Source organism: Helianthus annuus, chromosome 10 (genome assembly GCF_002127325.2).
Source record: "Helianthus annuus cultivar XRQ/B chromosome 10, HanXRQr2.0-SUNRISE, whole genome shotgun sequence".
Lineage (NCBI taxonomy): Eukaryota > Viridiplantae > Streptophyta > Magnoliopsida > Asterales > Asteraceae > Helianthus > Helianthus annuus.
In genome coordinates, this window is record NC_035442.2 from 154,027,676 (window position 1) to 154,055,479 (window position 27,804).

General features: G+C 42.9%; 2 protein-coding genes across 4 annotated transcripts; both read right to left on the minus strand.

Moving 5' to 3' along the window:
* Window positions 1-631: 631 nt before the first annotated feature.
* Window positions 632-11,445, minus strand: LOC118483174. 3 transcript variants are annotated; one of them, XR_004869782.1, is made up of 6 exons: window positions 11,144-11,445; window positions 2,030-2,087; window positions 1,843-1,888; window positions 1,581-1,668; window positions 971-1,047; window positions 632-754 (listed from the first exon to the last, which is right to left on the minus strand). XR_004869782.1 is itself a non-coding variant. In XM_035978708.1 (5 exons), the coding sequence occupies exons 1-4, from the start codon at window positions 11,436-11,438 to the stop codon at window positions 1,621-1,623; spliced, it is 447 nt and encodes a 148-aa protein (XP_035834601.1). In that variant the 5' UTR covers window positions 11,439-11,445; the 3' UTR covers window positions 860-1,047; window positions 1,581-1,620. The 3 variants fall into 3 exon arrangements, 2 of the variants coding, with proteins under 2 accessions (XP_035834600.1, XP_035834601.1); XM_035978708.1 differs by lacking the exon at window positions 632-754 and having other exon boundaries at window positions 860-1,047; XM_035978707.1 differs by lacking the exons at window positions 1,581-1,668; window positions 1,843-1,888.
* A 12,507-nt stretch (window positions 11,446-23,952) lies between these two features.
* Window positions 23,953-27,463, minus strand: LOC110886077 (polyol transporter 5). Its single transcript, XM_022133841.2, has 3 exons — window positions 27,099-27,463; window positions 25,979-26,341; window positions 23,953-25,234 (listed from the first exon to the last, which is right to left on the minus strand). The coding sequence occupies exons 1-3, from the start codon at window positions 27,247-27,249 to the stop codon at window positions 24,177-24,179; spliced, it is 1,572 nt and encodes a 523-aa protein (XP_021989533.1). The 5' UTR covers window positions 27,250-27,463; the 3' UTR covers window positions 23,953-24,176.
* Between the last annotated feature and the right edge of the window lie 341 nt (window positions 27,464-27,804).

The following is a 27,804-nucleotide window of genomic DNA, read 5'->3' on the forward strand; positions in this document are numbered from 1 at the left end:
TCGAATTAGAATTGAATACGAATTTATGATTTTGAATTCAATTCGAAATTGGAATTCAATTTATATATATTTTTTAAATATATGTATACACACACACAAACATACATATACATACACATATAGCTTCTAAACTTGGCCAAAGTATAAGTGATAGTTTATTATTCAAAACATTACCAAACCTTCTAACAAATAGCCCATACTACTATTTTCAAATTTTTTCCTAACTTAAATCGCTACCGGTAACCAACCTATCTTCTAAATTTTGGTGTTTTGACATATTGATAGTTAATTAATTTGGCAGATTATTATCTTTTATATTGAATATAATTATTTGTGGTAGTTTTAAAAAATGAAAGTAAAATAATTTATTGTTTAGGGTGAATTTGAATTAAATCGAATTTATTTGAATTGGGTTCGAATTCTATTTGTATTCGAGTTTCCAATACTAATCGAATCGAATCGAATACGAATTCATGTAAAAAATTAAAAATTCGATTCAAATAATTTGAAAATTCGTTATTCGATGAACACTCCTAGTGGTCAAGCCTTTTGAAAATAACCCATTCCAAAAAAAAACTTCAGTAATTATTATCAAACTCAAATGTATTTTGATAGAAACATACCTTACGTCAACAATAAACTTGATTGATACATCAACACCCATTCGAGTATTGTCCCACAAACCGCCAATGAGTCTAACGTTGCTTCAGGATTTTCAAATAAACCCACGATCAAAATAAGTATTTGAAAGTACCTATACATATGATAAGTAATTAACCCACGTAAGATATTATGTATTATATAAATACAAATATAAACTATTCAAATCATATCTCCTAACTATAATAAATATAATTATACTAAACTATAACATATATATTACCATGTTTCCAAACATAACATAACGGCAGAACCTGTCACGGTTCACTATATACACAAATTGAATCTCAACAGTCAAAGATGAACATACTAAGTGTGCCACCATCATCTTCCATGAAGGCATATAGGAATGCAATAGTGAGTTCTGAACCTTCAACATGAAACCACCTAAAAACAACAATATGATGATAACTAAAACAACAAACTTAAAATAAACTAAGCGTAAAAACATACTTCCACATCATCCACATAAGGGATGTCATATAAACCACCATTGTTATCAAAACCATGTTGACGTTTAGAAAATGGTGTTTCTTAGACATAAAAGATTGACAAAGTCGATATAAAATGTTTTTAGAGTCGATTTTCATGACGCCTCGACAAAGCATGAGACTATTAAACACCCCAACTTTACAGTACGACTCAGACTTGCTCTATTATTTAATGGTTAAATAAACCAAATAGCCTTCGGAGACCTTGCCACGTCTACATTCCGACTCAAGAAATAACCTCTTAAGATGGTTAAGAAAGAATAATGCACTTTTGTAGTTGCACATTCTGAATGACAAAACTACCATTAGGAACATCCCACACCAGTAACTCATCATAGTTGCTTAGAAACTGTAAACAAATAGTAATTTTAAGATGATTATTCGTGAAAAAATGCATCAAAACTTCCATTTATTAGTGTTGGAAGATACCTTTGTTTCTAAAAGTCCATGTCTACATGCTCGATGCAACCTATTTCTTTGGTGTGAAGTTAAACAACTCAAGAAGAACTCTATTATCCTATTCAAATAAAAATAAAACATTAAGATTAAATGACTATTAAAAATGTGATTAAAAGATTAGACAATACTTGCAATCGCTTGACAATGCTTCAATAAAATTCGATTTATAAAATGCACTGTCAAAAACATATAAATTAGAACAAATAAAAATCATGCAATCACTAAAACAAACCTCAATTATATGGGATGAAGTGTTGGTTTCATGAGGCATAATCATCCTAGTTATAAAAATAACACAAAATAAAATGTTATCGACTCAACAACATGGAGAATATGAATCCTCCCTCAACCTTCAATTATATTCTTTTCTTATTTCACATGAACCAATCACTCTTTAAATTAAGCAAATAAAAAAGTACCAGTCAGGGATGACGTAGACGATAATCACTGTTGCAGCTCCCATGTATTGGATCTTATCTGCACGCAAAGGCAACCATATATTATATTATCAATGCACTTGGTAACAAAGTAAAAAACTTAAAATCCATTATTTGTATATCAGTGCTTCCCTTATTAAACAAAAGAATTCAACAAAGTAAACCGATTGTGCACAATAATAAAGATAAAACAAATAAAGCATCAGTTTGGAACTGCACATTAGTTCAAAATTCAACACCTATCTTCTTACAAGCAAATACAATGAAACACTACTAAACTCAAATATAACTATTAGGGGTCTGTTTGGTATGGGGTAATGGAATGGACGAAGGAATGGAATGGACGAGGTAATGGAATGGACGAGGGAATGCAATGGATCATTACCATTCCATGTCTTGTTTGGTTACCATGTGTGAATGGAATGAATTATTATTATGTATTGTTCGGTAGGCAAGAAAAACAGAGTAATAAAATAAGCGGTGAGTGGTGGTGGTGGTGGTCGGTGGTAGTAATTGTGGGTGGTTATAGATGGCGGTGGTGGGTGTCGGCGGCGGCGATGGGTGGTGGTGGTGGCGGCGAGTGGCGGTGCGGCGGTGACGACGAGTGATGGCTGCGGCAAGGTGGCCGTTGGTGGTGGGTGGCAGCAGATGTGGCGGTGGGCGGCAAAGGTGGCGGTGGGTGGCGGCGGTGGCGGTTGGTGGTGACGGTGGTGGTGGCGTCGAAGATGGTGGTGGGCGGTGGCGGCAAGTGGCGGTGGCGGTTGGTCGCGGCTGTGGGTGATAACGGTGGCGAGTAGGTGGCGGTGGCGACGGTGGCTGTCGGGGTGAGGTGGTGGTGGGTGGCGGCGATGGCGCCGGTGGTGGGTAGTGGTGGTGGTGGGTTGTGGCGAAGGTGGTGGGTTGTGGTGTTGTTAATGAATGGTGCAAGAGAGGAAGGAATGGAAAAAAACATGGGGGGTGGAAGGAATGATTTTGAGGGAATGGAATGCTTTTTGGAATGGGTGATTCCATTCCATTGACCAACCAAACACCCTTTTCTTCATTCCATCGTAATCATCCATTCCATTCAACCTCTCATTCCTGCATACCAAACACTACCTAAGTTCCAAGAAAAAAGTTGGGGTGTGATTAATGGGAATAAATGTAGGAATCCGTTCGTGCAAAACTAAATAAAATCCTTTATTAACTTGTAATACAGAAACAAACAGAATGAAAATAAAATACAGTACAATTACAACTGAAAAAATGGAAAGACAAGAACAAGAAAAATGAACAGAAACACTGTTCTTGGCTGAGGATCATGTTAGACAGGGGTCCCTTAAAACAAATTTCGTGTCTCCCAGGAGAACACGTTTGTTTCCAGGATACAACAGCCCGAAGCAGTTGCACTGCCGATCTTGACTCCAACCCAAAGGTATACCTTGCTGCTTGAAGATGAGAGAAATATTCTATGAGAAAAGATTGTAGAGAAAGCTAATATATTTCGGTGTTTTTGTTCTGCAATAGGATGCTCCTATTTATAGTTGCAGGTCTTGAAGAAACTGAAAAATGAATTAAATAGGTGAATTAAACTGCATTAAACGTCTTTAATGCACTTTAATTCGACACTTAATTCTCAGTCAAACGCATTAACTTCGTCAGTTTCGAATGCTGAAACGTAACTACACAACACTAACTGCTGCTGGAAGCTTCTGCGCCCGCACGCACGCAGGTCTGCACCCTCATGCGCGTTGCGTCCATTTGGCTCACTGCCATGCACGTGTGCGCCTCAGTCCCATGTGCACCTGCGCGCGTGCGCCACGTCACCTGTAAGCCTCTACGAGCACGCCACACAGTCGCGCCGTTTTGGCTCACTTTGGTGCGTCGCGCACGTCACCTCAATGCCCATGCTCCATGCGCAAGTGCACGCCATCACGCCATGTGTACTCGCGCGCGTACGCGCATGACTGCCACGTCATGCGCCACTGCGCGCGGACCCACCAGGGTCATGCGCCTGCATGCCACATCACCAACCACTTGGTCCTTGCAATCCTTGTGCTCCACCACGCACACGCGGTCAAAAATACAAAGGCGGCTCGCGGCGATGCAAGCGTGCGAAGTGCAAAGTACGCCATCAAAGCGCCACATTGCGCCTCATCGCCCACGCCACGCGCGCGCGTGTGTGAGTGCGAGTTAGGGTGCTCCGCACCCTTCGCGAGTACACTTAGTGAGTGCTTCCATGAAACAATAAGGATGGAGAGTTCCCACTTAAATACCCCTTTAAGTTCCATCTCTCATCCGATGTGGGACAAGGTGCCACTTTCCCACTTTTTTCAGCATTTAAGTTTCAAACACCAAACTTTGAGCATCGATATCTCATTCATCTTAGCTCCATTTTGGACGTGGTTTAGTTCGTTGTGAAGCTCTTCCGACATAGAACACAAACCCACAAATAAATATATAAAACCCGCTCATTTTATGATATTTATTTCTAGTCCAAAATAGGAAAAAATCATTTTCCTCTATTTGTGAAAAATGCTATTTTCACAAATTTCCAACAATCCCCCACATGAATAGAAATCGATCTATCAAGTTTCAACGATACACGTTCAACAGTTGAGTATTGCAAGATAGGTAGGTGTAACCTTTGAACCTCCTTTTGTGAAGCATACTTAGCCTCCTAGGGTCTTGTAGACGCGGTGTCTTTGAACAATCCCCCATTTATGTAGGCGACAATATACATTCACACAATACTCTCCCTAGTCGAGTCAAGTCCTCATGGTTGTGTTCGTTTATGGTCATGGAACACGTTCCTGGTTTTGCGAGAGCTCTAGGATTTGCGCCTCCCCACAAATACATTCGAAGCGACCCTACTTCTCTCTAACATAGGTGATTCCTCTGAATCATTAAAAGCATCATGGTTAATTTGGATTTACACAAAATCCTAAACCTCAACATGCTTAACCTCACTCCATGTCACTGATTGGAATGGACTAGGAAGTATACAACTCCCTTTATGAATTTTGGGGCACCCCCCATAGTGACTCCCTTTGGGTTTATGATTAAGTTGGCCTATTGAACCTAGATCTTGGGATCTCCAGTCAACTAGGTTAGGTTTCCCTCATATTCCCTTCATCTATGGGCTTTAGTCCCATTCCTCTTGAGAACATATACACCTTATATGTGCTTAAGCCTTTTGTTAACGGGTCCGCAATGTTCTCCTTTGACCTAACATAGTCAACTGAGATCACACCCGTTGAGATAAGTTGTCATACCGTGTTGTGTCTACGTCGAATGTGCCTTGATCTGCCATTGTACGTTGCGCTTTGTACTCTAACAAGCGCGGATTAATTGTCACAATGTATGTAGATTGCTGTCAACAGCTTGGCCATCTTGGAATATCTTCCACAAATTGACGTAGCCACTCCGCCTCTTCCGCGCTTTTATCTAAAGCGAGGAATTCGGATTCCATCGTGGATCTCGCTATAACCGTTTGCTTGGAAGACTTCCAAGCTACAGCCGCACCCGCAAGTGTAAACACGTAACCACTTGTGGATATGTGATCCTTTATATCTGATATCCAGTTCGTATCAGTGTATCCTTCGATCACTGCTGGATCACGGGTATAATGCAATCCATAGTCTCTTGTGTATCTTATGTATCTAAGCACCCTCGTGATAGCTTTCCAATGATCCTCGCTCGGATTACTGGTGTATCTACTTAGCCTGCTCACAACATATGCTAAGTCGGGTCTAGTACATGTCATTAGATACATGAGACTACCAATGATCCTTGAGTACTCTAACTGAGAAACACTGTCGCCTCTATTCTTCCTTAGGCGTTGGGTATTATCAATTGGAGTTCGAGCTATACTCGTATCGTCCGAATTGAATTTCCCAAGGATCTTGTCCACGTAGTGAGATTGACTCAACACAAGACCATTTTGAGTTCTAGTGATTTTTACTCCAAGAATCACATCCGCGAGACCCATGTCTTTCATGTCAAACCTCGCTTTCAACATGTCTTTTGTTGAGTTGATCATGTTATCATCACTCCCAATGATAAGCATATCATCTACATAAAGACATAAAATAACATAACCCCTTGGTGTGTCTTTAAAATAAACACATTTGTCGCACTCATTTATTTTGAAACCATTATCAATCATGACATGATCAAACTTTTGGTGCCATTGCTTTTGAGCTTGCTTCAAGCCATACAAAGACTTGACAAATTTATATACTTTGCCCTCGTTTCCTGGGGCGGAAAAACCCTCAGGTTGTTCCATGTAAATTTCTTCTTCTAAATCGCCATTTAGAAATGCGGTCTTTACATCCGTTTGGTGAACTTCCAAATTTCTTAGAGCTGCAACTGCAAGAACCAAACGTATAGAGGTTATTCGCGTTACAGGTGAGTAAGTATCAAAGTAGTCTAGACCCTCCTTTTGTCTAAATCCTTTGATTACTAACCTTGCCTTGTATTTATCAATACTTCCGTCAGCTTTCATCTTCCTTTTGAATATCCAACGATATCCAAGTGGTTTACAACTAGGTGGAAGATCTACTAACTCCTAAGTATGATTTTGCAATATAGAATCAATTTCATTCTTAATTGCTTCTTGCCATTGAGGTCCTTCTGCGGAGGTAACCGCCTCGCGGTAGGTATTGGGCTCACCCTCAACCATATAGCTCATGAAGTTTGGACCAAAGGATTTTTCAACCCTTTGTCGTTTACTTCGTCTAAGCTCACCCTCCTCGACCTTGGGTCGTTCATGTCTTTCATCTATCCTTGTAGATGAACTTGGACCTGCTTCATCTAACCATGTAGATGAACTTGGACCCGCTTCATCAACCACTCTTGATGAAGTCGCATGTGTTTGTCCTCACATAGGAAACACATTCTCAAAATATGAGACGACGTTAGGATTTGCCTCTATGATAGTGTGTTTATGTACATCGGGATTCTTGGACTCATGTACAAGAAGACGATGTGCACTACTTTGATATGCATATCCAATAAAAATGCAATCAACAGTTTTGGGTCCTATCCTAAGAGCCTTAGGAGGTGGTACAATCACTTTAGCTAGGCACCCCCACACTTTCAAGTATTTGTACGAAGGCTTCCTTTTTCTCCATAACTCATATGGAGTTTCGTCCCTATTTTTCAAAGGTATCTTGTTCAAAAGATAGTTTGCTGAGAGAATGGCGTCTCCCCACATTTCTCGGTTCACTCCCGAACTGATCAACATGGCGTTCATCATCTCTTTCAATGTGCGGTTCTTTCATTCCGCAACACCATTTGATTGTGGAGAATAAGGAGGTGTACACTCATGTACAATGCCACTTTTTGCGCATAAATCCGCAAAAGGTGCAACATATTCACCTCCTCGATCAATTCTCAAAGCTTTTATCTTCTTTTTAAGTTGATTCTCAACTTCGTTTTTGTACAAGATAAACTTCTCTATTGCTTCATCTTTACTCTTTAGTAAATACACGTAGCAATATTTAGTACAATCATCAATAAACGTGATGAAGTACTTATTTCCTCCACGCGTGGGAACCGCTTTTAAATTACACACATCGGTATGAATTAAATCAAGGGGTTCGGTTATTCGTTCAACCGATTTAAACGATGATCTCGTAAGTTTGGATTCGACACATGTCTCGCATTTGTGATCGGACTCGATATGAAATGTTGGTATCAAATTTAATTTAATTAAACGACGTAAAGAATTAAAATTTACATGTCCTAGTCTACCATGCCAAACATTAGAAGACTCAATCATGTAAGTTGAAGAAGAAGTTTCATTCATATTTTTGTTTTCGTTTACAACCGAAACATTCATTTTAAACATTCCATTAAGGGAATAGCCCTTTCCGATAAAAGTACCACGTCTAGACAAGACAAAATTGTCCGATTCAAACACTAGACGAAATCCAAACTTGTTGAGTATCCATCCCGATACGAGATTCTTCCGTATCTCTGGAACATAAAGCACTTTGGTCAAGGTTAACTCCTTGCCAGAAGTCATCTTCAGGATGACTGTGCCTTCCCCATTGATGCTTGCGGTAGCTTTATTTCCCATATAAAGCTTTTCTTCACCCGATGCTTCCTTGAATGTAGAGAAAAGAGCCTTGTCTCCAGAAACATGGCGGGTTGCACCCATCGCGTTGACTTCTTCAATCATAGCCGCTTCCTCGGTTATCATTGCCATCAGAGGCATACCATCCTCATCAACCATATGCGCACGCTCACGCTTTTGTTTCTTGCATTGGTTAGCATGGTGCCCCGTCTCGTTACAATTGTAACAAGTACCTTGGAAAGGCGAGACTTCTTTTTCACAGCCCCCTTTTTCGGTCCAAGGTTGTTAACCTTTGCTTTCCCTTTGTTGTCCTTTTTACCCTGTTTGCCCTTATTGGCTTTTGAGGACTCTCCCACTTCCATCATGTTTGCCTTAGCCGAAGCTTGCAAAATGGTGCCTTTTTGGGCCACCCTGTTGTCCTCTTCTATACGAAGACGGACGACAAGTTACTCAATCTTCATTTCCTTTCTCTTATGTTTAAGATAATTCTTAAAATCCAACCAAGCAGGAGATAATTTTTCGATCATGGTTGCCACTTGAAATGTCTCGCTAAGTACCATTCCCTCAGCATGGATGTCATGTAGTATAATTTGTAACTCTTGGACTTGGTTCATAACAGTCTTGTTATCAACCATTTTGTAGTCCAAGAAACGGGCGACAACAAATTTCTTTGTTCCCGCATCCTCCGTTTTGTACTTTTTATCCAAAGACTCCCATAACTATTTGGAAGTCTTGATATTATAGTACACATTATACAGTGCATCCGAGAGACCGTTGAGTACATAGCCTCGACATATGAAATCCGAGTGCTTCCAAGCCTCTACCGCGCTCAGAGCCTGAGCGTTGGTCTCCCCTTCCGCAGGTTGGGGAACGGTTTCAGTCAAGAACCTCGCAAGGTTCATGGTGGTCAAGTAGAAGAACATCTTCTGTTGCCACCTTTTGAAGTGGAGACCCGAGAACTTCTCGGGTCATTCAGCATGATTTGCCACTGTGGACGCTCCCACGGTGTTGGCAGGGGTACCGACAACCACGTTGGTGTTGCTGGTATTCACGTTTTCAGTCGACATTCTGAAAAGTTCCAAGAAAACAAGTTAATAAAACTGTTTTCAAAATAATAAATGTGCTAATTTATTATTTTTATGAGTGCACCGAACCAGCCGTGTAGCTTCTAAGTCCAACTTTGAAGACTACAACAGTAGGTTTTTAGAACTCAGTTAAAGAAGGAGTAGGAGAATAGAGTTATATTTTGACAAAGTCGCTACTTTGAATCAAAACAGAGAAAAAAAAACCTGTTTTTTAAAACACAACTGTATGAATTCAAAACTGGTTCGAATTCACAGCAGAATATGTTTGTGATTCTACATGAACGGTGTTTTAAAAAAATTTGTTTTAAGGTTGTCGGAATCCGTTCGTGGAAAATTAAATAAAATCCTTTATTAACTTGTAATACAGAAACAAACAGAATGAAAATAAAATACAGTACAATTACAACTGAAAAAATGGAAAGACAAGAACAAGAAAAATGAACAGAAACACTGTTCTTGGCTGAGGATCGTGTTAGACACGGGTCCCTTAAAACAAATTTCGTGTCTCCTAGGAGAACACGTTTGTTTCCAGGATACAACAGCCCGAAGCAGTTGCACTGCCGGTCTTGACTCCAACCCGAAGGTATACCTTGCTGCTTGAAGATGAGAGAAATATTCTATGAGAAAAGATTGTAGAGAAAGCTGATATATTTCGGTGTTTTTGTTCTGCAATAGGATGCTCCTATTTATAGTTGCAGGTCTTGAAGAAACTGAAAAATGAATTAAATGGGTGAATTAAACTACATTAAACGTCTTTAATGCACTTTAATTCGTCACTTAATTCTCAGTCAAACGCATTAACTTCGTCAGTTTCGAATGCTGAAACGTAACTGCACACGATTAACTTCGTCTGCACCCTCATGCGCGTTGTGTTCATTTGGCTCACTGCCATGCGCGCGTGCGCCTCAGTCCCATGCGCACCTGCGCCACGTCACCTGTAAGCCTCTACGAGCACGCCACACAGTCGCGCCGTTTTGGCTCACTTTGGTGTGCCGCGCACGTCACCTCAGTGCCCATGCTCCATGCGCAAGTGCGCGCCATCACGCCATGTGTACTCGCGCGCGTACGCGCATGACTGCCACGTCATGCGCCACTGCGTGCGGACCCACCAGGGTCATGCGCCTGCATGCCACATCACCAACCACTTGGTCCTTGTAACCCTTGTGCTCCACCACGCGCACGCGGTCAAAAATACAAAGGCGGCTCGCGGCGATGCAAGCGTGCGAAGTGCGCCATCAAAGCGCCACATTGCGTCTCATCGCCCACGTGCGTAGTGCGAGTTTGGTGCTCCGCACCCTTCGCGAGTACAGTTAGAGTGCTTCCATGAAACAATAAGGATGGAGAGTTCCCACTTAAATACCCCTTTAAGTTCCATCTCTCATCCGATGTGGGACAAGATGCCACTTTCCCACTTTTTTCAGCATTTAAGTTTCAAACACCAAACTTTGAGCATCGATATCTCATTCATCTTAACTCCGTTTTAGACGTGGTTTAGTTCGTTGCGAAGCTCTTCCGACATAGAACACAAACCCACAAATAAATATATAAAACCCGCTCATTTTATGATATTTATTTCTAGTCCAAAATAGGAAAAAATCATTTTCCTATATTTGTGAAAAATGTTATTTTCAAAATTTCCAACTATAAATAACTCCAGTTTTTACTTGAATGGTTGGCTCTATTAAGCAATAGTTTTTTTTTTCATTTTAACTGACATAAAAAATTATCTATTCCCAACACAAGCATTTTCACAAACAGTTGGTGAGCACATGACACAAAAAGGGTTTTCATACAGATCTTTGTTTCCTAGTATCCACATATATGAGTTTTCGATTCATTAAGCAAGAAACATAATTGAAAGAAAAAGAAAAGAAAAAAAATTCATACGAATAAGTATTCGATTTCATCATCAAATTGCAAACTCATAAAAGGTGTTACTTTTAGGGTTACCTGACAGAATCGAGATGCAACCTGCTACGACTTTTAGGGTTGAAGAAGCAAGACCTACGATGGATTCTACCCAATGCGACACTGGCGAAGAAGAAAAATAGAAGCAAGGTCTGCGATGGTTCTCCTCTCTCCATATTCCTCCCTCTGACCCGTGCATGATGATTGTGTTGAACTCAGAAAACAAGCAGATGGTTATTTGGTTTGGAAGATGGTGTGTTACAGTCTTTTTTGAAGATGAAAGTGAGTTATGGAGGAGGAGGAAAGAACAGGATTGAGTTATATGATAGAGATACATCACATACAAACGCTCTGCAAACATTAATTGAGCCCCTTGTAAAAAAACTTCCTTTTTTATATTTTGAAATTCAAATGAAGAGGTTAAATATTTTAAATATGAAATGTATTTATAAATAAATGAAAGTGATATAATGTAATAATGACATATGAAAATCCGAGTTGGCATATGTCACGGTATTTTCTCTTTTAATAGTAACTAAAGATGTTATATGGCTCATGTTATCAAAGGGTTTGTGTTCTTGTTGTATCAAATAGTGTAGTAAAATTGTTAATCCTCAAGTGATATGGATCTAGTTATATGGTGCAAATTAGTGTAAATTTAGGAGTACATTGACTGGTTGTGTGTGTCTTAGATGTTAAAAAATGACTTATATTATTTGTTTAGTATTAAAAAATCAAAAAATATATCTTTTTATTTCTTATATTGAAGAGGTATGGTCCCAATTCCCTGCCTACATGGCAGGGACCACACCACTTTTGAGCATACAAGGCATCCACATCAGCAAAGCAATCCAGAAGCTTCTAGAAACTTCTGGAAGACGTGCAGCTGGCGCCAAAGATGCTCTATCCGACATAAAGGACAACACGTGTCACCACTCGCAGAACGACACATAGGCCTGCGACAAATCAGGGAGCAGGGCTGACAACGCCAGTACGAGGTATCCAGCGTGGGCAAATGTAAGAACGCCACGTGTACCACTACACCTGCCGTGACAGACCAAGAGGATATTCCCCTTGGTCGGACAGCTGGCACGCGCCCACAGCTGGCACAGCTGCTCCTTCCTTCTTCACCCTCCGGCTATAAATAGGACCCTTCATCATTCAGGTTCAGGATCTTTACTCTCCATACTCTCTCTATACACACACTGTTTATTTCTCTCAGAATAGTACTTATTCTCACGCCGGAGCCTGGTTAAGAGGGAAACCCCCCTTCTCCCCCTCTTAGCGAGACTAACGGTGTTTAATGTTTTGCAGATCTCAAGCCATTGCTACGAGAAAGAAAAGAGGTTGAACCCCACAGACGAAATAACCCCACCGATAATCCTTGTGTTAATCGGTGTTTCATCATTGGCGCCATCCGCTTTTTGCAAAACCAATCTCATCTCTTTTCTCTACTGAAAAACACTCGTCAAAAATGGCTGAACAAACTCCCTCACACCCAGTGGACGGAGAAGTTTCTTCCTTTGAACTCGTTTCGGACACAGCACATGCCTAAAGGGGTCAAAGGAACGAAACCATCCAAGAGGGACAACTGAACAATGATTTTCCTTCTATCTTTGGGAGTGTATCCAGGGTTGTTAGCCAAACCACAGCTGGGCCCACTTTCCAAACACCACCAGCAAGGATCATCAGTCAAACCACAAACGGAGCCGCTTTCCAAGCTCCGACCGGGGTGTTGCAACAGACACCACCATCAATGCTGACACCAAGCCATGGAGCTGGCCCCTCAGCTCCATCGGAACAAGCACAACTCAATTACTCCGCACTTTTAGGGCTACCCGAAGGAAAAACTCTCGCCTCCTGGTATGCCGAACAGATGGCGCCCATAAACCTCGTTTATACGCAACTCAGCGAACAGCAAGCTCTACTCCAGGCACAAGCTAACCAGTCAGCATTTGTAACTCCACCACCAAGGTCTCTGAGTACACATACAACTCAGCAGACTAACACGTGGAACCTACGTCCGGAGAGAGGACCAGTTCAAAATGTGAGAAGGCCAAGTGCGCACGACACGCGCGATACCTATGGCGAAACAGAAAGCAACTTTGTGCAAAATCCCAACGTGCAAAGGAAACCGATCCAGGCTCGTTTAGGCGCGCGCAACATGAACACAGAATGGGACGAAGAAGAGGACGACCCAACGTACAAAGGGGAAACCACGGTGTTTAGCAGACTTCACCCAAAGCATGAAGCATACAAGCCCGCAAAGCGCGCAGGGTACAACCCAAAGGCAGAGCATGACTATACCCTAAGCTATCGTCCAGATGACATGGCTGAAGATTCGAAATTCATCAGGGAGATTGCCACAGCTGCCATAGATAAAACCAAGCTGCCGCACAACGTTGGCAAATACAACGGATTGAGAGATACAGACGATCACCTCCAGGTCTTCAAAGGCGCAGGAGCAACAGGTGGGTGGAACCTACCAACTTGGTGACACCTGTTCGCACAAACGTTCGTGGGCGCAGCGCGCGTCTGGTTCGACAGCTTACCAGCAGGAAAAATCAAATCATGGGTCGACTTCAGAGAGAAGTTCTTGGCACACTTCTCTCAACAGCGGAGGCACGCCAGAGACCCAGCAGATTGTCTAAACATATGGCGCCGAGACCACGAAAGCGTGGAAGATTTTATCACAAGATATAACAAAGAATGCTTGGAGATTGGGGATGTGGGAGAAAAAATGATGCGCGCGCACTTCATGAGGGCAGTCAAATGTGACGATCTGATCAAGCGCGTGAAAGGTAGAGACGGAGGACCCAAAGATTGGGAAACTTTCATTGAGGCCGCCAAGACAATAGCACAGACAGACAAACAGTTGACCGGTGATGACCACCGTCAACGCGCACATAACTCTAATGACCGACATGGCAGAAAAAACAGAGGCCAGTCATGGAGGTCTTCCAGTCATAGAGAAAGAAGCCCACCAAGAGAAGATGCGCGGCACACAATCAATCAGATAGCACACAGAAAAGAAGTAAAGAGAGAAAACAGAGAGAAACAGTGGACGCCACTAACCAAGACCCCGTCGGAAGTCTTGGCCACTGAAAACCACCAATTCAAACCACCCCTACAGATGCGCAACAAAAGGGGCCAAGATCCCAATCTCTATTGTGAATTCCATAAGGATACGGGTCACCTCACCGACGATTGTTTCAGCCTGAAGCAAGAAATTGAAAGAGCCCTAAGGGATGGAAAGCTCACTCACCTGGTCAAAGGCGGAAAGCGCGACTATCGCCAAATCCAAAGAAGAGACGAAGGGCCGGATAACAAAAAACTCAGGAAGTTAGAGACACACATGGTGCAGGGAGGCCCACGAAGACCAAAGAAAAATTATAACAAGCGTACACAAGATGATTCGTGGCGCGAGAAGCAAGTCATCTTCCCAGTTGTTAGAGGAGGCCCAAGGGAAAAACGACCAATAGTCATCCCAGGAGTGATTGGTCATTACCAGACAGACTACATCTTCATCGATCCGGGGAGCACCGCGGACATCATATACGAACAGTGCTTCAATCAATTCGACCAGGAGGACAAGGCGCGCTTAGAGCCAGTAGACTACCCACTAACTGGTTTCTGCAATGAGGCCGTCTTTCCCCTGGGACAAATATCATTCCCGGTGTTACTCTCGGATGGGCGAAACTCCAGACCAGAAGAAGTCACTTTCATGGTGCTGCCTGCACACTCACAGCACGACATTCTCCTAGGGAGAGAGTCACAAGGAGACTTCAGCATGATTTGCTCTGCACCACACTCGGCCATCGGATTCCCAACGGAAACAGGCATCGCACTGATATACGCAAGCAAGGAAGTCTTAGCAACAGATGAAATGAGGCCTACAAAAGCAAGTAAACCAGCGCCACGCGCAGAGGCAGAGAAATGGGTGTTGAACAGTGGTCACCCAGAACAAACAATTACCCTAGGACCAGCGATGTCCGATCTAACACGCGCAGCGCTCAAGAAGTTGTTACATGAGAATATGGACGTGTTCGCCTGGACACCAGCTGACATGGTTGGTGTTCCACGGCACATTGCAGAACACCGTCTGAACGTCTCAGAAGATGCAAAACCAGTGGTCCACGCAAAACGCCACCTGGGCGATATAAAGCATGATGCCATGAAAGAACAAGTACCAGAACTACTAAATGCAGGCATCATCAGAGAAGTCAGATACCAAACTTGGGTAGCAAGCCCAGTGATGGTAAAGAAACCAAACGGCAGCTGGAGAATGTGCGTCGACTACAAAGATTTAAACAAGGCATGCCCGCGCGACTGCTACGCCTTACCAGACATAGACGAGAAAATCGATTCTTTGGCAACATTCAGATGGAAATGCTTCCTTGATTGCTACAAGTGGTATCACCAAGTTCAAATGGCCGTCCAAGATGAGGATAAGACAGCATTCCGCACACCAACAGGGCCGTATTGCTACACCAAGATGCCTTTCGGCTTGAAGAATGCAGGCGCAACTTACCAAAGATTGATGAATGAAACGTTCAGTGACGCCATTGGCAAGTACATAGAAGTCTACATGGACGACCTGGTGGTTATGAGCAAAGAAGAAGGCACGATGCTGGTCAACATCCAAAAGACCTTCAACACGCTACGCAGCGTAAGTATCAAGCTGAACCCAACAAAGTGCTCATTCGGAATGGAAGAAGGAAAGTTCTTAGGCTTCATCGTCACAAAAGATGGCTTTAAGGTGAACCCGGAAAAAGTCCAAGCTATAGAAAGGATGCCCTCACCATCAAACATCAAAGACATGCAAAAGTTAGCAGGACGACTAGCCGCGCTCAACCGTTTCCTAGCTAATCATGCTGCAAAATCTTTTCCGTTCATCAAAACCTTGCGCAATTGTATGAAGAAAAGCCAGTTCCAATGGACTCCGGAAGCAGAGAACGCGTTCCGCGAGATGAAAGATTGCCTCATCAAACTGCCAACCCTAACCGCACCAAACAAGGGAGAACCTTTGGTACTTTACCTATCAGCTTCTGATAGGGCAGTCGGAGCTGTGCTGCTTGTCGATCGTCAAAGCGTCCAAACACCAGTTTACTACGTGTCGCGGACCTTGACCGATCCAGAAACCCGATATGCAATCATGGAAAAGTTAGTCCTCGCACTAATTCATGCTTCAAGGCGGCTGCGCAGATACTTTGCCAATCATGTCATCCACGTGCTAACAAACTACAACATCGGCAATATCCTTGCAAGGCCAGAAGTATCAGGAAGGCTAGCCAAATGGGCAATAGAGCTGGGAGGTCACAACGTGGTTTTCAGACCACGACCATCAATCAAAGGCCAAGTCTTGGCAAATTTTATGACAGAAGTCCCAGATGACAAAGAAAGAGAGTGCAAAGCCATGGAAAAGGCTGAGAAAGAGCAAACAGAAAAGCCATGGTTGTTATATACCGATGGAGCATCCAACGAAGACGGAGCAGGCGCAGGGCTAAGGCTGGTAAGCCCCGAGCCTCGATTTTAAAAGCACAAACAACGAAGCAGAGTACGAAGCCTTCTTGGCTGGCCTACGATTAGTAATCAAAATGGGGGTCCGACACATCGAAGCGCATGTTGACTCCATGCTCGTAGCAGGGCAAATAAACGGCCAATACGAAGACAAGGGGGATGTCATGGCACTCTACCTCAGCCAAGCAAAAACCTTGCTACAAACCTTTTACTCTTACAAAGTGCACCACATAAACAGAAGCGAGAACAAGCCGGCAGACGCGTTGAGTAAGCTCGCATCAACAAGTTTCCAGCACCTAGCAAAAGATGTGCGCATAGAGGTTTTGAGCAACCCATCCGTTCTACTGAGGGAAGTAAGTGTCATCCAGACAGGAACAACGTCCTGGATGACACCGATAATCATGTACTTGCAGTCAGGGATACTTCCCGAAAACAAAGCCGAGGCGCGAAAGATCCAATACAAATCAGAACACTGTCAGATGGCAGATGGGATACTATACCGAAAGTCATATCTAGGCCCGCTACTGAGATGTGTTGACGCCGACGACGCAAATTACCTAATCCGGGAAGTGCATGAAGGAATTTGTGGTATTCATGCCGGGCCTCGAATGGTGGTGGCAAAGGTGATGAATGCCGAATACTACTGGCCCGGGATGCACCTTGATGCCGTGAAAGAATTGAGGAAGTGCAGTGGCTGCCAGAGACATGCGCCAAAGACCATGCGCCCCAAAAATGAACTAGTACCCGTCACCACCGCATGGCCTTTTCAACAATGGGGCATAGACATGGTAGGTCCTTTCCCAGAAGCACCAGGGGCAGTCAAATTCATAATAGTCGCAGTCGACTATTTCACGAAATGGGTGGAGGCGAAAGCACTTGCGTCAACCACATCGGCAGTCGTCAAGCGATTTATATGAGAGCAAATCATATGCCGCTTTGGCTTACCTCTCAGAATCATCACCGATAACGGAACTAACTTTGCAGCAGACGACCTCGAACGATGGTTCAAAGAACTACACATCGAACATACCTTCTCTTCGGTTGCGCACCCACAAGGGAATGGTCAAGTAGAGGCAGTCAACAAAAGCATCGTCGATGGCATAAAGGCAAGGCTTGGCGAGAAACGAAGAGGCTGGGTTAACGAACTACCCAGCATATTGTGGGCCCATAGAACAATGCCAAAAACAAGCAACGGTGAAACACCGTTCAGTTTGGTCTATGGGTCTGAAGCTGTTATCCCAGCAGAAATCGGGCTGCCATCTCCAAGGATGCTCTCCATGAATTCAATCGACAACGACCAAGAAAGGAGGATCGACTTAGACCTCCTAGAAGAACGGAGAGAGATGGCAGCAATCAACGAGGCCAAATACAAAACAAAGCTGGAAAAATATTACAACTCCAGAGTCCGAGTCTGCACTTTTAACCCAGGAGACTATGTCCTAAGGGACAATGAAGCTTCCAACGCGGAAAAGCCCGGAAAACTGGCTCCCAAAAGGGAAGGCCCATACGTAATCGATGCAGTACTCGGCAAAGGAGCTTAGAAATTGCGCACCATCAACAACAAAGAGGTTCCACGAACCTGGAATGCTCAACAACTCCGAAAGTGCTACATGTAAAACAACTATGTAATCGTAAAAGGGCGAACTGCCAACACATTTACTATAATACAAGAAGTGTTTGGCTACCTTTATTTTATGCAAATTTCTTGTCACAACTGCATTTATTACTTTGGGCGTACACGAAAACATCAATGGCTCGACTATAGGAAACGTTGTAGACCTCCAAGGCTCGTCACAACCAAGTGCACAGCCGGGTCAGAAACACAACCAAAGCCTACGAAACGCCAAAATAGAACTTCGTGCCCACATAAACATGAAAACATCGATAGCAAGGTAACTAAACATTGTAATGCTCCCAAGGCTTAACACAGCTGAGCTCACACAATAACCTGCAACTCGATCACTTCGTAAGTCACACATAAGCGCGCGCATACAAACGACAGAATAACACGTTGTAATAACACAACATCACCTGTCAGCGCCATAATTCATTCGTGACACCTAATCAAAGTAATTAAACATGCACATATTATGACGATAACAAATTCACATAAAGCCAAACAGGCGATAAAATATGCATCAAACAAAGCATATTAAGCGCGTATATCCACAGTACACAGAGCCATACACGACACAAAGGTAAACAAAAATAAAATTGTCTAAAAACAGTCAGCATTACAGACCCATTCAGGGCCATACGCGGCACACAGGCCGAAACACACCCATCAGGTTTGACTGGTGCCAGCACCTCCTGCCGCATCGGCATCATCTCCAAGGGCTTTCTTCAGAAGAGCAACTCCATCTGGCTTCCGGGATAACTTCTGCGCCGCCCGGACGACAGCAAAGTCAAGAGTTGAAAACGCCTTGCACTTAGCCGCATAAGCGCCATCACAATCTTCCTTATACAACTCAAAATGATAATCTTTTTCCTTGTTGATTGCTGCAGCCTTGCCTTCAGCATACCCAAACTTACGACCGCTATTGTAACCCGCTTGGCCCAATTCAAACATGTACGTGGCAAGTTCAGGGGAATTTAGAATACGGTCAACAAGCTGCATAAAGTAAGGCAATCAAATATAAAACCACAAAAACAAAAGAACATGAAAGAGCAAAAGAAATTACCAAGGGTACACCACGAGAAAGCAACCATCTGGTGTCAACAGATGCCTCTTCAGCAAGAAACTCAGAAGCTTGACACTCCGCTGTCTTCTCATCAAGAAGGCGCTGTGCAGCCTCACACTCAGCCACCTTCTGTTGCACGAGCACCTCCAACTTATCAATACGATCAACGTATTCTTTCTCTTTTTTCTCAGCAGCAAGACGCGCTTGATGAGCCTCTTCAGCAAGTTGCATTTTCTCACCAGACAAACGCACAATGGCATCACACTGAGACCGCATCTCCTCATTGGTACGCTCGCACGCGGCCTCCCAATCCTTCTGTTTCTGAACATTCAACTGCTTTTGCTCTTCAAGCTTTTGTTCAGCATCAGACACCCTCCACTGCAACCCCTTCTTCTCGGCATTAAACTTCTCCCTCTCTTCCGCAAACAACCTCTTGGCATTCTCAAACTCACTGATTTCTTCACCCATCAATCGCCACTCGCGTAAAATCTCCTGAGAGGTGGCAAAGAAGTTCACTCCAGCATGAACATGGTCGTCTAGCAGCTCAAATCGATTCCGCCTCTTTTGAAATAGTCTTTCCGCAGGGGGGAGAGACATGGAGAAGAAATCATGACAATTACCCAACTCACTCATCCGAGAACCCTGAGTAAGATTCCCCCGAGGAACGTGTGGTAGGTCGTCACAAGCGGGATTACGTGTATCCCAAGAACCAGCATGACTTCTCTCAAATTCAGGATTACCAGCAGCACCAGAAGTAGCACCACCACCCGGAGTGCGTCGAGTATAAATTGTTTGGCGTGCTGTGGTTTCACTCGATTCCACCTCCACTTCCACACCTTTCCCTTTATCAGCTTCAGCATCACCACCACCTTCACCCACATCTTCAGCAACCCCTTCTCCTCCCTTTTTGTCTGCTTCAACATCATCACGAGGAGGGGTCAGACCAACCGTCCTTGACGGAGGAGAAGTAGGCGGCGTAATCTGCGATATATCAACCATACGAGGTTTCTTGCCAAACTTGACTGCTGTCATGAAACAAGAATTAAAACCAACTCGAAGGAAACGAATGAAATATGCAATTAAAGGCCTATTACCAGTAGGAGGGGCAGATGCAGCATATAGCTCCTCCAAAAGATTCCCGCGAGCTCCACTAAAATCACCAAGATCAATCTCAGATTCAGAAGGTGCTGGGGGGGCCTCTTTATGAAGTTTTGCTTTCTTAGCAGCAAAAAGAGCAGCGGACTGCTCATCAAGCCTGCGCTTGTGATCCTCGATGGCTTTTTTCCTCATGTGCTCAGTCAGAGTAGCACTGTCATCAGGATCCGATTCTCGACTTCTCTCACCAGCCCCTAGGCCAGACAACGTGTCAGAAACTATCACATAATCTAGACAAGGAAGAGTAGAGGGTCGCTTACGAGAAGAACCAGCAGCTTTACCCTCAGTCTTCCCCTCTCTCTTCCCAGACTTATCAGTTCTCGCCTTTTTCCTCGACTCCAATTGAGCAGAAGAGTCAACAGGCACCTCTACATCATCATCACCAACAACCTCGTGCACGGGTTCAGCAACATCACCCTGCGCGGTACCTGCACGCGCGCAACGAGAGGTTAGATCCTCAAAGTTTTGGTCAGAACTTCCACTTGAAAGAACAATAACTCCCTCTCGACCCGAGTCGACAGGGTCATTCCAAACATCTTCACCTAGAACCTCGCTAGCATATTTACTCAAGCTCTCATCAGTCGGATGCAAAAAACGACCGCAGATCTGGTCTAACCACGTCGGATTCCCTTTCGCTTGGGTAGCTTCAACCATGGCACCCGTCGCCTTAGGATCCAAGACATTCAACAAGCTGTAACCAACTGCAAAAAGGCAAGAAGATCAGAAAACATAACAAACATAAGGGAGAATAACTCAACAGTATCTTATGAAAGAAACATACATTTGCCCTGATAACTGTATACGGGTTGACCTAATGGATTCTTGGGCACCCACAACAAACTCATCCCAGCACCAACCAGATCCATCTCCTCCAGTTGAGAAATAGCAGTCGCCTTCTGGGTTATCCTCTTGAACCAGTCCTGGGCACCATAATCCTCCATAACATCTACCTTTGGAATCCCTTGGCCCACCTGCCGATAAGGCATATCTATCGGGATTACACCACGGCGGATGTAGAAAAATTTCTGCTTCCATTCATGAAGACTCTTCAAAGGCACGGAGCACACCGGAGCAACACCTGACCGTGCTTGAAACGAATAGAAACCGCTAGCATACGTCACACTATAAAATACATTGAACATCTGAAACGTAGGCTCAATACGATAAGCCCTACAGACATACTCAAAGTGAGTAATGCGTGGAAGCCCAATAGCATTCAGTTGTGAAATATGAAGCCCATAGCCCCTCAACACAGCAGCGGTGAACTTTGTAATAGGTAATCTGAAACTGCCTTCCCGGAAAAACGCAGCATACAACGTAATATAACCCGGAGGGGCGTCCAAGGCAGTAGAACCAACAGGAGGATACTGGGCTCCCCACTCGGGACGGAAACCCATACCCCCAACCAGATTATTAAACTCTTCTTCTTTCCACCCAATAACAGCCTGGTCAGGACCAGGAGGGGCCCTCCCCTTATATTTTCTTTTCCGTTGAGTATGATTCTTCTCAGACATGGTCTAAATACTAAGACGTCGGAGATAAGAACTCAAAGAAAGTATTGAAGAACGGAGAATGAGGGAAGAATACAGAAGGAGAAAACACTTGAAATTTGAAAAAGTAAAGAAGAACGAGAAACCGCCTCCTATTTATACCCATCGCATTTAATGCGATGGGTAGTGGACCGTCAGGGTACAGAAAAAGGAGCCAATAAAAGAGTGCCACGTCAGAAGAGAGAGAAGACGTCGGCTCTTTTTTTCGGGAAACATGGGCAACAGAACCGGCTGACGTGACAGAAAGTAACTACAAAAGCAACTGTTCACCTCCGATAAGACAGGGACGTCAGATAGTCACACCAAACACTTCCCCATGCCCACCAAACTTCCATCAGAAGGAAACAACAAAGGGGCCAAAAACCCATGCGCCATGCGTCCATTTGGCTCACTTTTTACAAAAGGCCAAAACTCATGCGCCAAGCGTCCACTTGGCTCATTTTTTACAAAATGCCGAGACCCACGCGCCGTGCGTCCACTTGGCTCACTTTTTACAAAGTGCCAAGACCCACGCGCCGTGCGTCCACTTGGCTCATTTTTTACAAAATGCCGAGACCCACGCGCCGTGCGTCCACTTGGCTCACTTTTTACAAAGTGCCCAGACCCACGCGCCGTGCGTCCACTTGGCTCATTTTTTACAAAGTGCCAAGACCCACGCGCCGTGCGTCCACTTGGCTCATTTTTAACAAAATGTCGAGACCCACGCGCCGTGCGTCCACTTGGCTCACTTTTTACAAAGTGCCAAAACCCACGCGTCGTGCGTCCACTTGGCTCATTTCTTACAAAATGCCAAGACCCACGCGCCGTGCGTCCACTTGGCTCATTTTTTCCAAATCACCAAACTCCACATGCCGCAAAAACCCACTACTCTCATAAGTCCAGAATCCCTCCTAGACGATCAACTCAACTAGAAGGCACACTGGACTGGGGGGACTTGAAGAGGTATGGTCCCAATTCTCTGCCTACATGGCAGGGACCACATCACTTTTGAGCATACAAGGCGTCCACATCAGCAAAGCAATCCAGAAGCTTCTAGAAACTTCTGGAAGACGTGCAGCTGGCGCCAAAGATGCTCTATCCGACATAAAGGACAACACGTGTCACCACTCGCAGAACGACACATAGACCTGCGACAAATCAGGGAGCAGGGCTGACAACGCCAGTACGAGGTATCCAGCGTGGGCAAATGTAAGAACGCCACGTGTACCACTACACCTGCCGTGACAGACCAGACCAAGAGGATATTCCCCTTGGTCGGACAGCTGGCACGCGCCCACAGCTGGCACAGCTGCTCCTTCCTTCTTCACCCTCCGGCTATAAATAGGACCCTTCATCATTCACGATCTTTACTCTCCATACTCTCTCTATACACACACTGTTTATTTCTCTCAGAACAGTACTTATTCTCACGTCGGAGCCTGGTTAAGAGGGAAACCCCCCTTCTCCCCCTCTTAGCGAGACTAACGGTGTTTAATGTTTTGCAGATCTCAAGCCATTCCTACGAGCAAGAAAAGAGGTTGAACCCCACAGACGAAATAACCCCACCGATAATCCTTGTGTTAATCGGTGTTTCATCATATATATTTGATCTTATTATATTTAATTAAGCTACAATATTATTTTAATTTAAATCACTTATGATATTATCCGGCTATTTAAAACCGGTCTAGTTATCCGACCAGCAGGGGTGTAGCATTTAAGGGGCCGGGAGGGGCGCCCGACCCCCTGAACTTTTCGCTCAATAGTGTTGTACATGTAGTTTTCGTATAGAAATTTTTGGGTATATACGTTTTCGACCCCCCGGTTCTATAGAAATTTTTGGTATATACGTTTTCGACCCCCCGACGAAAACTTCAAGCTTCGCCACTGCCGACCAGTATATATATAGTAATAAAACAACACCTATTCAATAACATGCGTGCTTATAAAATGTACCAAATGCAAATATTGCCAAACAACTTGTGACCATTTTCACAAAGTCCAAACCATACTACAACATAATGCGATATAATCTTTCTTGTTATAAAATAGAGCATTGCATTACTACTACACCCACATTTCATGCAACTTTTAAACAACACAAATTTTCCCTTGTGAGCAATAGACATAAATACGCTTCATAAACCCATAATTACATACTTATTTTCTTGCAACTTCTAATGCCTAAACTTAATTTTGGACCTTATGAGCCACCATCTCAGCCTCTTTCTTCCTGTCCAATTCTGCCTGTCTTGACCTCCACCGGAAAAAGGTCCCAAAAACATCCTCCACTTCTTCTAGATTCTTACCCCGTGTTTCCGGAAACAGGGTGTAAAAGAGCACACACCCCGCCGCCGCTATACCGGTAAACACAAAGAACGCACCGCCTATCGTAATCGCCTCATACAGGGAAATAAATGTCATAGTGATCACCCCACTTGTCGTCCTGTTCACTGCCACACAAATGCTACACCCTTGTGCTCGCAACCGTAACGGAAACACCTCAGAGCTGTACACCCAGGTAATTGGCCCCATCCCGATCGAAAAACACGCCACGAATGATAAAACTGCGATAATGCAGAGAGCTATAGCCCATGTGATCTTGTGATCGGAGTGGTCTATGATGGTCAATGCCATACCGAGTGTCAGTAACGATACGATCATGCCAATAATGCTAGATAACAATAGTGGTCGACGTCCGACTTTGTCAAGGTTAAACGTGCCCACTAGAATAAACACTGTTTTCACGAATCCAACGGCTATGGTTGCGAGTAGCTGCGGGGTGTCCTTGACTATCCCTGCCTTCTCGAAGATTCTCGGGCTATATAACACGACGGCGTCGATTCCACTCGCTTGTTGGAAGAAATGGATGCCTAGGGCCGCTACTAAAATATGGCGGACGGTGGGCGTGGGATGGATCAACAACTCCTTCCATACGCCCTCACCGTGGCTAGTTTTAGATACTTGGACAATATCGTCGTTACAGTCTTCAGGGATGCCAGCTGCTTTCTTGATGTCAGCCAACCGAAGCTTGGATTCTTCCAAGCTGTCGGAGGTTTTATCAAGGACGATTTTGGCATCACCTAATCGTCCTTGCATGATTAGCCAACGGGGTGACTCGGGCATGCCTAAGACACCCACGGCTAAGATTACTGATGGGATGGCTCCGATTCCTAGCATGATTCGCCATCCCAAGTGAAGCGGAAGCTTTGAGAAAGCATAGTTTGACACATACCCGAACATTATACCTATAGAAAAAAAAAGTATTACATAAAAATTAAAAAAAAAATCATTATAAATACAAAATATTTATAAAACAATACTATAATCATATTTGATGTTGTGTTATTTGAAGATATAAAGCGGAAAATATTTATTGTAATCCAAATTCCAAAATATGATTTATTGTACATTAGAAAATGTTTATTCAAAAGTTGCCCCTTTAAAAAATTTGAAGAGTAAATTATAGCTTGTGTCATCTAACTTTGTATCAACTTGGATGAATCATTCTTAAAATACAAAGATTAAGGAAAACCCGTGAGAATTTAGAGAACTCAGCGTTTCTGTGTGAGTTTTGCCCCTATTTTTTTTTCACACTAGTAGATTAAAATATTTAGAAAGACTGCCGTAAAAAATATATAAATATAAATAAAAAAAATTCAAAGCGGTGTTTTTTTTTACCCTTTACAGCGGCCTTAAAAAGTTGATGACATAAGCATGTTATCATTTTTTACAGCATTTACGGATGCCGTAAATGAAAAAGAAAAACCAGTTTTTTTTTGAAACGTTGATTTTTTTAGGATTTTTGGTTAAAAAAATTGAAAAAACTTTTCGTAAGACTGAGTTCTTTAAGTTCTCACAAGTCGTATAAGTTTTCATTTTACCCCCATATATTTAAATTATTATTTATTTATGATAATATGTTATCACACTCATCCGGTCCTGTGTGACTAAGTTTAAATTTTTCTGTTAAGTCCAGTCATGAAGCCTACCAGCGTTAATGAAGACTTCTGGGAAAGAAGTGAGGAAGCCACGAGCAGACGCCGGCGAAACCTCTGCTGTGTACACCGGTGCAATCATAAGCGCGTATCCTACGCCGATACCAGCGACAAACCGGCCAACCATGAGAAACGCGTAGTTTGTAGCGACCCCCATCAAGATTGCTCCGATGAAGAAAATAGCTCCAGCCAACACAATTGTGTACCGGCGACCAATCCAGTCGGATGTTCTCCCGGCGGCGGCTGACCCGACCAACGAGTATAGGTTGAGAATACCCACCATGATCTCGATTTGCCTGTCACTACAACCAAAATCTCTTTGGATGAATTTTTGGGCCCCACTCATCACACCAATATCTGCCACAAATTTTTTTTTCTTTTATTATCAACTGTATTATTGTATTGTTTAATATACAAATATATAAAAATTTCCATTTCCATTTCCAACCATAATAATTTCAAACACAAGTTGGAAATACTGAATACTGAAATAATAATATTTAAAAAACCCATAAGACTGTTGTCGTTTATCAAGTTAATAATAGAGTTAATTACATAATTAGTCCCTATAGTTTGCACAAAGTAACATACTTAGATACTAATAGTTTAAAATCACATTCTAGGGTACTAACTTTTCATTTTGTAACGTTTGAAGGTATTAACGTTAATTGTTTGTTAAACTATTAGTGCCAAAGTATGTTATTTTGTGCAAACCACATGGACTAACTATGTTAAGTTAATACCTTCAAACGTTACAAAATGAAAAGTTAATACCCTAGAAGATGATTTTAAACTATTAGTACCTAAGTATGTTATTCTGTGCAAAGCACAAGGACTAACTATGTAATTAACTCAAATATTTTTTTTAAATTATAATGTAGTTAAAAAGATACTACTGTTTTTGGAAAGATGTTTTGTAACACGTAAATCATTATGCATCCTAACTTGCGTTTCATGCTAAAAAACACATATTTTTTCAAAGGCTTCTTTATTGTTTAGTTATTTACTTTACTGACGTGACATCCGACACAACATATGGTGGGATTTTAAAAGATTTTTATAAAGCTCAGAAACAAATAAACGTAGATAAAAATAAGACAGTTAGATATATTACCATAACCAAGCAAGACAGAAGTCATGGAAGCCAATATGGCACAGGCGAAAGCATACTTGTTCCTCTTCGGCGGTTTTGGTGGATCGAAGTCAGTGATAAGGTGATTAGACTTACCCGAAAGACCGTTTTCTTCGGATTTGTGGTCGGCCATGATGGCCTGGTGGTGACAGAGGGAAGAGGGGATGGGGTTTTAGTTACAAGGCATGAGATTGCATAACCTTGGTTATTTGTTTCTTGATGAGTTGTTGTAACTTAAGATAGATGTTGAATGGTATATATAGAATGTGAGTACTCCCAATTATATCGGCCAGCACATGGTGGCCTACCCAACCCAAAAAGTCAAAGAGTCAACCAGTCTTCATCTTGGCCACTGGCCAGTTGATCAGCTAAATAATATTATTGTCTAAATAAATAACCTAATGCAGCTAACCCATGTGCACGTGAATACTGATTGATTAGGGTTTAGTTTAATTATAGTATAATACTAGAATAATTCAATGATTCATGTATCACGGACGTTAACAATTAGATTCAAAAAAATATAATACAAAAACTAAGTAAATATGATTGTTATTATAATTATAATTAATAACTATCTAAGTTTGACTAAACGAACACATTATTCAATTATAGGGTTACACTTGGTTTGTATCAAAACAAGTTATTTTATAAGAAAGAAAAAGTTAAAACAGGTTTGTTTTTATGA

What these genes read in the sequence shown, in the direction of transcription:
- LOC118483174 (XM_035978707.1), bottom strand. Translation starts at nt 11,438, where the DNA reads ATGTATCTCTATCATATAACTCAATCCTGTTCTTTCCTCCTCCTCCAT. An exon ending in TTGCATCTCGATTCTGTCAG is followed by an intron (nt 2,088 to 11,143) that starts GTAACCCTAAAA and finishes CTTTGCGTGCAG; the next exon opens with ATAAGATCCAATACATGGGA. An exon ending in GTCTACGTCATCCCTGACTG is followed by an intron (nt 1,048 to 2,029) that starts GTACTTTTTTAT and finishes TGTTGTTTTTAG; the next exon opens with GTGGTTTCATGTTGAAGGTT.
- LOC110886077 (XM_022133841.2), bottom strand. Translation starts at nt 27,249, where the DNA reads ATGGCCGACCACAAATCCGAAGAAAACGGTCTTTCGGGTAAGTCTAAT. An exon ending in TTCTGTCTTGCTTGGTTATG is followed by an intron (nt 26,342 to 27,098) that starts GTAATATATCTA and finishes AATTTGTGGCAG; the next exon opens with ATATTGGTGTGATGAGTGGG. An exon ending in AGAAGTCTTCATTAACGCTG is followed by an intron (nt 25,235 to 25,978) that starts GTAGGCTTCATG and finishes TTTTTTCTATAG; the next exon opens with GTATAATGTTCGGGTATGTG.